Source organism: Macaca thibetana, chromosome 7, assembly GCF_024542745.1.
Source record: "Macaca thibetana thibetana isolate TM-01 chromosome 7, ASM2454274v1, whole genome shotgun sequence".
Classification (NCBI taxonomy): Eukaryota; Metazoa; Chordata; class Mammalia; order Primates; family Cercopithecidae; genus Macaca; species Macaca thibetana.
Window position 1 is genome coordinate 62,286,929 of NC_065584.1, and position 14,760 is coordinate 62,301,688.

Below are 14,760 nucleotides of genomic sequence, written 5' to 3' on the forward strand. Positions count from 1 at the left end.
TGATACGGTACTACTAAAATAGTTAGATCAATTAAGATAGAAAGGAACTGTAGCATCTGAAGATTTGAGAATTTTTCCTAAATTAAATAGAGTAATCAATAAAAGACTTCAGAGCATTGAACTGTTACCTTAGGACAAATTCTCTGAAGGAAGTGGAATGGAAATACAAGCTTAAGGAGGAAGATGCAGTGTAAAATTTCCAATTGTTAAAGGTTTGCCCATTAATTATTTATTTATGTTTGAGCAGGAGTCTTCTTCTGTCACCCAGGCTGGAGCACAATGGCACAATCTTGGCTGACTGCAACCTCCACATCCTGGGTTCAAGCGATTCTCCTACCTCACCCTCCTGAGTAGCTGGGATTACAGGCACCTGCCACCATGCCCAGCTAATTTTTGTGTTTTAGTAGAGGCGGGGTTTCACCATGCTGGCCAGGCTGGTCTCTAACTCCTGACCTCAAGTGGTCCTCTTGCCTTGGCCTCCCAAAGTGCCAGGATTAGAAGCATGAGCCACGGCGTCTAGCCATTAATTCTTAAATGTATAGTGGTGGTTATCAAATTGAGATGGTGTATAAATTCCATCTAAATTTTAATTAATAATTTTTTAGATGAGGCCTTACTCTGTTGCCCAGGCTGGCCTCTTGGGTTCAAGCAATCCTCCCACTTAAGCCTCCCTTGTAGCCATCTAAATTTTAAAGAGTGACATACCAGTTATGGTTTTATATCTCAATATATTCACTAGAAATCCCATTATTTGAAAATATGTAAACTTTATCTATTTACTTATTTATTTATTTTATTTATTTTGGAGTCTCACTCTGTCTCCCAGGCTGGAGTGTGGTGACGCAATCTCAGCTCACTGCAACCTCCGCCTTCCAGGTTCATGCAAATCTCCTGCCTCAGCCTCCTGAGTAGCTGGGACTACAGGCGCATGCTTCCATGCCCGGCTAAATGTTTTGTTTTGTTTTGTTTTGTTTTTTTTGTATTTTAGTAGAGACGGGGTTTCACCGTGTTGCCCAGGCTGATCTGAACTCCTGAGCTCAGGCAATCTGCCCGCCTCAGCCTCCCAAAGTGCTAGGATTGCAGGTGTGAGTCACCATGCCTGGTCTGAAAATATTTAAAACTTTTAATGAGAAGTTTTAGATGTTGAGTTAAAAATATGTGAGATGGGTTAAGCAAAAAAGTTTGAAGACAAACTGTTCTAAGAGGCCCCACAGTACTAATTTAGTCATCTGTATAGTGCTATTTATCTCAGTTACCACAAGAAGTCCAAGCTTTCCAAAACTCTTATCCCTATTTAATTCTGAACTTCCACTAATTCTGTCTCAATTTCTCACTCATACCTAACTCTCCATACCTTACATTGTGTCCTTTTGAACTCCAGTTATGTCATCAGCAAAATGTTTTACTGCCAGTCTTCTATGAAGATTCCTTACACTGCTCTAACTAAAATGTGGCTTCTACAAACAACACACTCAAGTGGTGGCTCCTTTTTCTCTCATATCCCACATTCCACTGGACCTAGAGATGACATAAGGTGTAGCTCTGTTGCTCCTCATTGCTACTTCAGGCAGTTTTTTCTTCCTTCTCTCTAAAGCTGCTTTGAAGCACATGCCGTAAGACTTTACCAGTTGTATTCATCTGTAACACAACCTCCTAGTCATGACCTTGCATTTCTAAGTATTTGACACCTGTTAGTTTTCCCTCTACTACTTCTGTCATAATCTCCGGTTACGTCTACACTCGTTTAGATGATCCATCCAACTATCTTTTTTTGATAGTCAGTGACCCTTCTCCTACCTTTACCCTCTACCGTATACATTTCCATTGCTTCTCATTACCAAATAAACATGCACTGAATTTTTCAAACATGCCACTCTCTCACTGCCAACTCCTGTAGTTGAGATCATTCCCCCCTAGTACTGTTCCCCTACCCTTCACCGTCAATACTCTGACCCCTCTAAGACAGCGTTCATCCATCAACTCTCATGTCCTCATTTCACTAGTCCATCACTATAACTATTAGAGGTTTTAAGTCTCAACTCTCTTTTTTCCCTGTTTGTCCTCCTCTGGCTAAATGCCAGCCCTGGTTAAATTTAACTGTACAGTCCTGTACCTGACAGCTGGAAGTGGCTAGAGCAAAACACACAACCATATTGGCTTATCTCATTTTAAATTTGACAACAAACCTTAAATGGGCTGTCAGTATTGCCCCATTAGTCCCGGTACATTTCACTTGTCAATCTACTCTCTGACTTTCCTGGAAGAGTAACTCACCTTTTCTCTCCTAAAACCTCCAGATCTTCTCATTCCCATTTCATTGAGAACTTCATAATAATCCCATCAGAAAATCTACCTGCTGCTGTTTTCACATACTCTGCTTTTTCCCTCCTATTAAAATGGATGAACAATTTATGCTCCTTTTCAGAGCCCATTCATTTCCTTTTACCTTAGGTGGTAAGGACATTGCCCTTTCAATTGCCCCGTCAATTTTTTTTTCCTGGATTATGCTCATTAACATATAAACATGTTGAAACATGGCCTGCATTTTTTAAAAACATGCAAAGACCCATCTTTCCTTTATCCCCTGTCCAACTCCAGCTGCTACACTATTTTTTGTTTCCCTTTAAATAGCAAGATATTTTGAAAGAGGTATGTGGTTTTAAGTTCTCCATTCCCCCTTGAACAGGTTTCACCTTAGACTATTCATAAAATATCCACTATTTTATGAATATTGCCCTTTCCAAGTTCAGCAGTCATCTCCATAACACCAAATCCAGTGACAGATTCTTATTTCTTTTTTTTTGTTTTCTTTTTTTTTGAGACAGTCTTGCTCTTGTCACCCAGGCTGGAGTGCAGTGGTGCGATCTTGGCTCACTATAACTTCTGCCTCTTGGGTTCAAGTGATTCTCCCTCAGCCTCTGGAGTAGCTGGGATTAGAGGCACTCGCCATACCACATCCTGCTAATTGCTCTTTTTAGTAGAGACGGGTTTTCACCACGTTGGCCAGGCTAGTCTCAAACTCCTCACGTGATCCGCCTGCCTCAGTTTCCCAAAGTGTTAATGATTACAGGCATCTTATTATGTCTTTTTTTTTTTTTTTGAGATGGAGTCTTGCTCTGTTGCCAGGCTGGAGTGCGGTGGCGTGATGTTGGCTCACTGCAAACTCTGTCTCCAGGGTTTAAGTGATTCTCCTGCTTCAGCCTCCTGAGTAGCTGGGACTACAGGCACGTACCACCACACCTAGCTAATTTCTTGTATTTTTAGTAGAGATGGGGTTTCACCATGTTGGTCAGGATGATCTCGATCTCCTGACCTCGTGATCTGCCCGCCTTGGCTCCCAAAATGTCTTTTTTTTTTTTTTTTTTTTTTTTTTTTTGAGACGGAGTCTTGCTCTGTTGCCCAGACTGGAGTGCAGTAGTGCAATCTCAGCTGACTGCAGCCTCCACCTCCCGAGTTCCAGTGATTCTCCTGCCTCAGCCTCCCAAGTAGCTGGGATGACAGGTGCCCACCACCAAGCCCAGCTACTTTTTGTATTTTGGGTAGAGAGGGAGTTTTACCATGTTGGCCAGGCTGGTCTCAAACTCCTGACCTCAGGTAATCCACCCGCCTCGACCTCCCAAAGTGTTGGGATTACAGGCATGAGCCACCACGCCTGGCCCCATAATGTCTTTCTAAAGAAGTGTGATGCTTTATATTTTGTATTCCAGGATCTTTCCTGATTTTCTACTACATTGCTGGCCATCCCTTCTCAGTCCGCTTTGCTATTTCCTCTTCCTTTCCCCAGAATCAGTCCTAAAAATGTTGGAATTACTGCAAATCAGCCCTAGAAATGTTTCTCTACCTACACACACTCTCTAGGCTCTATTTCCAGTGTCATAGTTTTAAATTCCATCTCTATGCTGATAGCTCTCCAATATGTTTCCAGCACAGAATATTCTTCTCAACTCTACACTCATGTGCAGTTGTCTGTATGACTTTTCTATTGATATCAGATAGGCATCTCAAATTTGAAATGTGAGAAAACATGAGATTCTCATTCTTGATTTCTTTACCGTACCTTCTCCATTGTCCTGTATTGGTACCAGTTGTAATACTTTTGGCCCCAGTATTTAGGCAAAATTTTTAGATTCATCTTGGACTCTTGTTTTTCTCTGATGCTCCACATCCAAACCATGAGGAAATCCCATTGACTCTACTCTCCTGAATGTGGCCTCTTCTCGCTGTTCAACCACTACCTCCTAGTCCAGGGATGACTGTCATAGCCTAGTGGTCTCCCTGCTTCCAGTATTGCTTTTCTCCTTTTTCTCCTTTTTCCAGACAGAAGCTAAAATCTTAATATAGTCTCATCTCTACCCAGTAGTCCCTTAAAATATCAAATGTCATTCTGTTCAGAATCCTCCAGTAACTTGTCATCTCAATAGAAAACACTAAGCCTTTACCATGGTTTATGGAGCTGTACTTAGTTAATCCTGGAGATCTCCAACCTCACCACTTATTCCCTGTCACTTACTCGTTTCATATTATGCCTTCCATGCTGCCTACCTGGGTCTTTGCGCTAACTCTCTGTGCTTAGAAGAATCTTCTTGCTGATATCCATGTGACTCATTCCTCACTTTATTCAGTTCCCTCTTCCTAGACATTCTCTAACTGTTTTGTCTTAAAAAGCACCTCATTTATCTAATACCTTATATTTATTTTTCATAGTAATTATCACCACCTGACATTTTCATATTTGTTTAGATGCCATTATCCTGCTTGCCTCCACCCCCTACCCCAACACACACACAAGAATGTTGAACCTAAGAGAGGCAGCTGTTTAGTTTCTCACTGAATCTCCACTATCTAAAACATTGTGTAGAACTCAACAAATATTTGTTGAATGAATAATGAATGAACATTTTGATATATAAGCAGTATATAAGCTGTATAATAGTATGGTACAGGATTATTATCTCCATCTGACTGGTGCGTTGATATATCTCAGGTAGTTCCAAATGTGGGAGAAGGTAAAAAGAGAGTAGTATTTACTGCTGCTTCCCCAAGTCCTACCTATAATTTTTTACTTTTTTCAGAAAGAAACATTTAAAAGGGGCTTAAAAGCAGAAGCCATATCTGTGTCTTGGGTGAGGGTAAGACAAGATGGTGGATCCCCTCGCCATTACTACTGAAACCCACGGCTTATAAACCATCCTACTTACAATTTTTTATTTTGATGTATTTGCTTCTTGAGGGTCTTGTTCTGTCATCTGTTGAGGCTCACTGCAGCTGAGGCTCAAGTGATCTTCCCACCTCTGCCTCTCCAGTAGCTGGGGCTATAGATGTGTATCACCACACCCAGCTAATTTTTTAAATTTTTTGTGGAATCTTACTATGTTGCCCAGGCTGGTCTTGAATTGCTAGGCTCAAACGTTCCTCCCGACTTGGCCTGCCAAAGTTCCGAGATTACAGGTTTAAGCAACTGTCTCCAGCCGTCATTTATAATTTTTTAAATGGACATAATTGACATGTGCCATAACAAAGACTGTCCCATTTTAATGTTTTTTCCTGATTCAGTATAAAACTACAGCTAGATAATTTGTTTTTATTTGTAAATGTGTAACTTTATATATAATAAATTGCTACTCAAATTATTCCATAAATTTTGACTTTTTTCTCATCAAAAGTAGTTCAATTTTAAATTTTATGAAATGTATATACAGTAATTTTTTTGCATAGATTGTCATAAAATGTGTTCCATTAGAATGATATTTTACTTGTAGTAAGGTAATAAGGAGTTCTCTGAGCTATTCAGATGTTTACTTTGGAATAAAATGCTGTTAAATCTAGATTACCAGCAGTCACCTTTTTAGTTTGTAGAAAATTGGAATACAGGTCTAAACTTAAAAAAAAAAAAAACAAAAACAAAAACAAAAAAAAACCTCTAATTTTTTTAAGGACAAAACATAACTGACTACTTTTCACTCCAAGTTATTGGGCTTTTTGCAGGACTTGGTGTTTTAATCTGTACCTTGGAATTTTACATGATTTTTTTTCCCCACCAGTTGAAATTGGATAATAGAATATTTGAAGTATAATTGCTTCTTGATTGTAGAACAAATGCAGTACAACCTGAATTCATTCTTTTCTGTTTCATTGTATACAAGAATTTTACCTATTGCTATTTAGAATAGAATGTGAATCTTATATCGATGGCACTAAGGAATATTTGGATTACTTAGACAAGTTTTTTCTTTTACTGTAAGTTAATTTTGTAATGCTCGTGCTGCAAGTAATACAGGAAATATGTTCTTTGTTTTATACCTGATTAGATAGTTCAGCTACAGGAATGGATGATTAAAAGCATCAATAATAATACTGCTGTATGTGTAGAAGGAAAATTGATGTAAGTATACTATTTCAGTATTCTTTTAGTAAAACTTTAGTTATGTGTAAGCACTTAAGAGGTGATGCATGAGAAATAGCATCCTCCATAAAACAATGACCTAACAAGGTTATGAACTGAAGGCAAAAAAGTAAAATTACTGTGCAGGTCCTAGCCGTGTTGATTGCTACCAGCTTTTTTGTTTTTGCATGTGTACTCAAGTTATTTTTAAAATAGTGACAGTGTTAATTTGTATAGTGCTTTTTTTTTTTCTGAGGTGCTAATAAGTGGACTGGTATTATCTGCTTAATTATATATGATCAGTTAATATTTACTACATGCATTTCAGTCCAGATTCTTACATCTAAATTGGGACAACCAGATATAAATTACTGATCCAGAAAAGGAATCAAAATTACTTAAAACTTTGCCATACAGCTACATATTAAGTAATCATTGGCACTTTCTGGTTCTCCCTAAAGTGAGAGCATCACCAGGTAAGTGGGCTTTACCTAATTCTGCTACTCTATTAGCACCATTTCCTATTCTTCAAGGCCAGTTTCTTAGTGCTACAAATATTTGTAATGAAATGTAATAACTCTTCTCCAGCCTTGGTGACAGAGCGAGACTCTGTCTCAAAAAAATAAAAAATAAAAAAAAAATTACAACTGTTTAAGGTACTTATGTAAGTTTATAAGTTGAATGTGTAAAATCTGTATTGTCCATTCTTTATCTGTCTGCTTTGTGCACATTTCCTTACTATTAAAGATGCAGTGTAGATTGCCTTTGTTGGAATTCCATTGCTGCTGCCTACTATCTGTATTACCTGGGCAAGTTATTTATCCCGTCAGTCTGTTTCTTCATCTGTACAATGTGGATAATTGTATTACTTACCTTGTTTGTTGTGCTGAGGATTAAATGAAAGGCTAGAGAACAGTGCTTTTAGAATGTTATTTAAATGTTTCTTAAATAAGTAATTAAAGCAAAAAAGAATTGAAGAGAAATAATACTGTATTAAGGTATAATATATGAGTTTAATCCTAGTTGACCAAAGAAAAGTAACTTGATTTCCTTATTCATCATGCTTATCATTAGTATGTTTATTATTATCAGTTACCTGATGAATGGGACAGTATTCATCATTTATCTAATACATCTTCATATTTTTTTCTATTTCATATTTATTCTTTAAAGAAATATGAAGAATAGATTTATGGGTCAGTGATTTGATACGGTAATTTCTTTTTTCCTCACTTAAACCTCTTTTGGTACCTTCCAAAATGAAAGGTAAAAACATTTGGCTGTATAGCGAGGGTGAAAAAACACCAGATTAGCTGGATCCAATCTACTTTTCTGCATAAAAACTAACACAGTATAGACCCTGAAGGAGAGGGACAGGGAGATCATCCTTTGGAAGCTTAGCATCAGTTAAGCTGAAGCTGCAAGTATTTATTGCCAGCATCAGATACTGAGACAAGGCCTCTGCTCCCTTACTAATAATATTTTATAGAAGGGACATGGTTTGGCCACAGTATAGTTTTTTTGGTACAATATTGGGATTACAATAGCTAAGCAGTTGAGTTCTGCTTTAATGTTTGGCCCTCAAATATTTTGTAATTAGACTAACAACATTGTTAGTGTTGCTGTAGCTAGAGTGTGAAATTATTTTCTGTTAGAAATTTCTGTATGAATATTTGACCTTATCAAAACTATTTTTTTTCCTAGAGATATCACTAACATATATTGGCACAGTAATGTGATTATAGAGCGGATTGAGCACAACAAACTTAGGACTATATCAGGCAACATTTATATATTAAAAGGCATGATAGACCAAATTTCCATGAAAGAAGCAGGTAAATGACTGTCATTATTGATAAGTTATTTTAAGAAGTAAAGCAGTTAATCATGTTTCTCACAGTAATACACATTTTTTAACTTTTTAATTAGGTATTTTATAATTATGAATAAATCAAAACTAAAAATTAACTAATATGTAAAACTTGTATAAAATTGGTAATTTTTTCTGATTTTTATCACTCTTCTTGACAATTTCTAATAAGTTATGTGATTTTTTTTTTTTTTTTTGGGAGTTGGAGTCTTGCTCTGTCTCCCAGGCTGGAGTGCAGTGGCACAATCTCGGCTCACTGCAACCTCCACCTCCGGGATTCAAGTGTGATTGTTCTGCCTCAGCCTCCTGAGTAGCTGGGACTACAGTTTCTGCCACCATGCCCAACTAATTTTTGTATTTTTAGTAGAGATGGGGTTTCACCAGGCTGGTGCTGTGCATGACCACTTCCAACATGGCACAAAAAAATGATGCAATAGCAACTGCAGGTAGCTGTGGATAAATAAGCCTGCAACAACACCCGTGGTTTCCTGTGGCCAGTCCTTTTCATGCACAGGATCCACATACACCCCCAGGGAATGGACACAGAGTGTTAACAGGTTTGGGAATTTTTTTTTTTTTTTTTTTTTTTTTTGGAGTCTTGCTCCGTTGCCCAGGCTGGAGTGTAGTGGCATGATCTCAGCTCACTGCAACCTCCACCTCCTGAGTTCAAGCGATTACTTGTGCCTCAGCCTCCTGAGTAGCTGGGACCACAGGCATGTGCCACAACGCCCAGCTGATTTTTGAGACAGTGTCACCATGTTGGCCAGGCTGGTCTTGAATTTGTGACCTTAGGTGATCCACCCACCTCAGCCTCCCAAAGTGCTGGGATTACTGGCGTGAGCCTCTGCACCCCGCCTGATTTGTGTGAGTTTTAAAATATCAAATGAAATACTCCTTGTTTACAAGGAAATATGTTATAAGAATATAATTTAACTCCCTGATTCCTCTCTTTGTTGAACCTACCTGGCACAACCCCAGTCCTGGTGTAACCTGATTTTCTACCTATGCCTTGCACACAGCTGAATATAACTGGAGAAAAACACATCCAAGTAGTCTAAATTTATGTTTACTAGCAACAAGTTACAGTCCCTTAGTGGTTTCTTGGTGCTGCTTGGTATCCTACCATATTTCCCTAATTCATTCACTCTCCTGTCCTTCCTGATGACTCCTTCATATTTTGAGAAATCTCCAATACCACCTCCTTATTACCCTCTCTCAGGTGGGCAAAGTAGGGGAGAGGGCAGAGCACCTGAGCAAGAGGAACAATCAGAAGGATATTTCTTTACCACGTCTACTCACCTGCTTGGATCAGCACCGGCTTTTATTATGGATGAACTGGCACGTTACTGTCTGTCAGCCTCTCCATTTGTACACTAGCTGTCATTTTCTCTTTTACTCAAGGACGTTATTCCAGTAACACTCCCTTCTCCTTTTTTTTTTTTTAATTTCTGTTTTAACCACATTTCTCCTTTTAGCCAGTATTACTCTCATTTGTAGCAAAACAACTCATATAGTTTGTTTATATTTACTTCTGTAAATCTAATTTCTCTTGAATTTTCTTCCATTTTTTTTTCTTGAACTCTCTTTAACCTCCCCGGTTCTTCACCAAAACAACCCGTATCAAAGTCACCAGTGGCCTCCACATTGCTACATTCAGTATACACTTAACAGAGTTAATCATACTTACCTTTTTGAAATACTTAGTTTCTCTAATACCATATTCCAATTTCTGTGCTGCCTCACTGCCTGCTCCTTCTTAATTTCTTTGTGTGTTTCTCCATTTTTTTCTAATAATGGGGTAGCTTGGGGCTCTTAATACACTCTGTGGTATGCTGATTCCTTTTAGTCTTTAAATATAATTTATATGATGATGAATGCGAATTTTATATCTCAAAGCAGGACCTCTCCCGTTAGTACCCAATTCGTTTTTGATATCTCCACTAGGATGTCTGTGGGCATTTCAAACTTAATATATCTAAAACCTGATCTTTTCCCTTAAATTTGCTAAACCTATAGTATTCCCCATCTTTCCATGTATCAGTAGCCAGAATTCTTGGAGGCATCCTTAAATTCTCCATTTCTCTCATACCCACATCAGTGTGTGGGTCAGTACATCCTATTAATGTATCTCCAAAATATATCCCAAACTGAGACCTCTGCAGCATCACTATAGTCCAGACTTTCCTCATAATTTGTCTGGATCATTACAGTGGCCTCCTAACTGCTCTCATTCTTTCTTTCCTCACTCTTCCACAGGCTCGTCTCAAAACAGCAGTTTGCTTTAGCAGTCCTGTTAAATAAATTAGATCCTATAGCCCCTCTGCTTGGAATCTTTCCATAGCTTCTCATCTTGTCCAAAGTAAATGGCCAGTTCTATAATGACTCTAAGGCCGTATATTATAATCTCTCATGCTTCTTACTGCCTCTGTTGCCCATGTGAGTGGCCTCCCAAGTTCTAACCCCTCCTCATGCCACTTCAGTTGTTTCAAACAGGCCAGGTATACTCTTGCCTTGCACTTTATGTTTTGTGTCCAGTATTCTAACCCCATATTACTGCATAGCTCAATCAGTTTGTTCAAATGATGCTATTTCATTGAAGACTTCCCTGATTATCCTTTTTAAAATTGCTGTTCACCCCTCTACTCCCCCATGAACATATCAATACACCTATCCGCCCATCCCTGCATAACCATCTAACAAACAATATATTGTACTTATTGGTTAGCTTTTTTTTCCACATTAGAAGGCAAGTTCCATGAGGATAGGAGTTTTTGTCTGCTTTGTTTACTGCTGAATTCTGAATATCTATAATAGTACCTGGTGCATATTAAGCAATAAGTGCATATTTCTTGAATGATTTAATGAATTAATTATATCTCTTTAAAATTCTAGGCTTTTAAATACTTTTGTTGTTGTTTATCCTTAAATAGGGTATCCAAATTATCTCATAAGGAAATTTATGTTTGGATTTCCAGAAAATTGGAAAGAGCACATTAATAATTTTCTGGAACAGTTAAGGTAAAATGTTGTTTTATGTTTTTAGAAGTCAACTTTATTGAGATACCTTTACAGTTTATTATGTGTGTGCATAATTTACATTTAATTATGTGTGTGCCACCATGTCCAGCTAATGTTTGTATTTTTAATAGAGATAGGGTTTCGCCATGTTGGCCAGGCTGGTCTCGAACTCCTGCCTGCCTGCAAGCGATCCACCTGCCTCAGCCTCCCAAAGTGTTGTGATTACAGGCATGAGCCACTGTGCCTGGCCTGAGGTACAGTTTACATTTTTTTTTTTTTTTTTTTTTTTTTTTTTTTTTTGAGACAGAGTCTCGCTATGTCGCCCAGGGTGGAGTGCAGTGGCCGGATCTCAGCTCACTGCAAGCTCCGCCTCCCGGGTTTTTACGCCATTCTCCTGCCTCAGCCTCCCGAGTAGCCGGGACTACAGGCGCCCACCACCTCGCCCGGCTAGTTTTTTGTATTTTTTTAGTAGAGACGGGGTTTCACCGTGTTAGCCAGGATGGTCTCGAACTCCTGACCTCGTGATCCGCCCGTCTCGGCCTCCCAAAGTGCTGGGATTACAGGCTTGAGCCACCGCGCCCGGCCTACAGTTTACATTTAATTAAATTCACCTGTTTAGATATTTGTTTGTTTGAAATACCATTTTTTTTTTATTTTTATCTGAGATGGAGTCTCACTCTGTCACCCAGGCTGGAGTGCAGTGGCAGGATCTCGACTCACTGCAAGCTCCACCTCCCGGGTCCCATGCCATTCTCCTGCCTCAGCCTCCCGAGTAGCTGGGACTACAGGCGCCCGCCACCACGCCCGGCTAGTTTTTTGTATTTTCAGTAGAGACAAGGTTTCACCATGTTAGCCAGGACGGTCTCGATCTCCTGACCTCGTGATCCACCTGCCTTGGCCTCCCAAAGTGCTGGGATTACAGGCCTGAGCCACTGCACCTGGCCGAAATGCTAGCTTTGAAGTTTGCTTTGGTCTGTGAAGCATTTCAGAAGCAATAACATTTTACTAGAACTTCTGTCGAATTTAGTAAATCTCAAAGGAAAATAAAACTTTTGACATATGTCAAAGAGTAATTCTTAATCATTTACCCTTCAAAAGGCATGCAGTTATTAAATACTAATGTGCAGTTCTTCCTTCTTTTTTTCATTCATTTTCTCAGTAGTTATGGAGTGTCTGCTACTTTACAGACACTCTAGTTGATGCTGGTGAAACAAGAATTTGATTTATTCTTGTCCTTGTGGAACTCATAAGGGATACAGACTTTAAACTTAATCACAGCACAAATATAATAATTGATAACGGGGGCTGGCATTTTTTTTCTGTAAAGGGCATATTCTGTAAAGATAATATTCTTGCAGGCATATTGCCTCTATTGCAGCTATTCAGCTCTGCCATTGTAGCAGAAGAGCAACCATAGATAGTATATACATGAATTAGCATGGCAGTGTTTTAATAAACTTCATTTACAAAAACAGGCAACTGGCAGTTGTCCTATAATATCAATTTAAGTAGGAATTTTAAGAGCATCTAGTGGGAAGCAGTTTGCAGATCATATTTGAGTCCTTTGACTTAAGCTGTTACACCTCAGTTCTTTGTGAAGGAAGGGAGTCGAAGCCATGAAGGATTAATAATGTAAGATTAAAGATACCCTGCCTGGGTGGAAAGAGCTTTATGGGAGGGGTTTTTATTTGTTTATGAAGATTTTGTTTTGTTTTTTTGAGAATCAGTGCTAAGGAAAAATAATATAATTGTTTTTAGGGCTGGTGAAAAGAAAAGGGAGAAGACGAAACGAAAACAGAAAATTGGAAGATCTGTTCGTGACATAAGAAAATCAATGAAAAATGATGCACAAGAAAACCAAACAGATACCGTTCAAAGAGCCACCACCACTTATGATTTTGATTGTGATCAATTGGGTATGTTTTGTCTTTACTTCTCTGTTGGTACAGTGGTAAGTTCTTACATGGTCTAAATTGTTTATGGTTTGTAATGTGTATAGTATTGTGTTCTTTGACTTATACTGCCCCCACATTCCTGCTTCTTCACTACTAAATGAGAAGTAACTATAATACAAATTAATCATGGTCAGTATTCAGCTTGCTTCATCAAATTTCACCTTTGGCTGGGCCCAGTAACTTATGCCTGTAATCCCAGCATTTTGAGAGACTGAAGTGCAAGGATCGCTTGAGCTCAGGAGTTCGAGATCACCCTGGATAACATGAGAAGACCCTGTCTCTACTAAAAGTCAAAAAAAATAGCCTCCCATGGTAGCACATACCTGTGTTCCTTTCTTCTTGAGAGGCTAAAGTGGGAGGATCGCTTGAGCTCAGATGGTTGAGGCTGCAATGAACCGTGTTTGGGCTACTAGACTCCAGTTTGGGCATCGGAGTGAGACACTGTCTCAAAAAATATAATAATAATTACCTTTTTATTAATCAGAATATCAAAGAACACTGGTAAACATATTAATGAAAGATGATTGTTCTTTTAATTTCCTCGACCCAAAGTATTTAAGCTGCCAACCTACTGCAAACCTATTGTAAAGACATATTTTATTTTTGTACTAAATTTCATTGCTCCAAATAGGCAAAATCTGTTTCCTTTCATGGAGGAAATGGAATTGAAGAAAATGGTTTTCTTGAATGACCATTGCCATAAGGATAGATTGCAGAACTGTTTTTTTTTTTCTCTTTTTTAATAAGGAGACCAACTTGCCAGAGCAGAACTGTTTTGTATCAGCTCTTTGCCATCACTATAATCTGCTTCACCTGTGTAAAAATGTATGAACATTAACTTACAGCTCTTTCTAAACAATATAGATGAGTAAAAGTTACTAAAATATGTTGTAAACATTTCTGCTGATTTTGCCTTAACCTTGTAACTAAGAGCTTTACAGAACTTCCAAAACTTGAAAAAGAGTTCAAGAATCCTGCCAAAAACATAGCACCATACTGGTTATAAATGTACCTGTATCCTATTCTAAGCACTCCTCAACCCCCATTTGAACTTCCACCCTGAAACTTTGCTTATCCTTTCTAATGCAGAGAAAGGAATAAATTAAATATGCAGATGGCTGCTTCCCCAGAGCTAGCAAAAAGTCACTTACCATTGCCCTAGTTCCTTCTGAACCCTTCCTCTTTTTATCAAAAGTCATCCTATTTTCCCTAAATTAGGCATATTGCTTGAGCATCTTGAGTATGCTGGAACCTTGGGGCTTCAGCACCTGCTCTCTACTTTTTTACTCCTAAAACAAGAGAATCTTTAATAGTATATCTCACTTCTAATCATTTATTAGTCTTTAGTCTTGGTTCTTTTTTTTTTTTTTTTTTTTTTTTTGAGACGGAGTCTCGCTCTGTCTCCAGGGCTGGAGTGCAGTGGCCAGATCTCAGCTCACTGCAAGCTCTGCCTCCCGGGTTCATGCCATTCTCCTGCCTCAGCCTCCCGAGTAGCTGGGACTACAGGCGCCGCCACCTCGCCCGGCTAGTTTTTT

At 38.6% G+C, this 14,760-nt stretch overlaps 2 protein-coding genes across 3 annotated transcripts in view; both read left to right on the plus strand.

Annotated features, from left to right (window-relative positions):
- The window catches only part of FKBP3 (FKBP prolyl isomerase 3), a 466,553-nt gene that overhangs the window by 328,850 nt on the left and 122,943 nt on the right, over positions 1 to 14,760 (plus strand). The gene's annotated exons all lie outside the window — the stretch shown is intronic.
- Positions 1 to 14,760, plus strand: part of MIS18BP1 (MIS18 binding protein 1) — a 54,208-nt gene that overhangs the window by 11,986 nt on the left and 27,462 nt on the right. For both annotated transcript variants that reach the window (XM_050795812.1, XM_050795813.1), the window contains 4 exons: positions 6,309 to 6,382; positions 8,087 to 8,217; positions 11,183 to 11,270; positions 13,029 to 13,186. In XM_050795812.1, the coding sequence (XP_050651769.1) occupies positions 6,309 to 6,382; positions 8,087 to 8,217; positions 11,183 to 11,270; positions 13,029 to 13,186 (451 nt within the window). The remainder of the gene's footprint in view (positions 1 to 6,308; positions 6,383 to 8,086; positions 8,218 to 11,182; positions 11,271 to 13,028; positions 13,187 to 14,760) is intronic.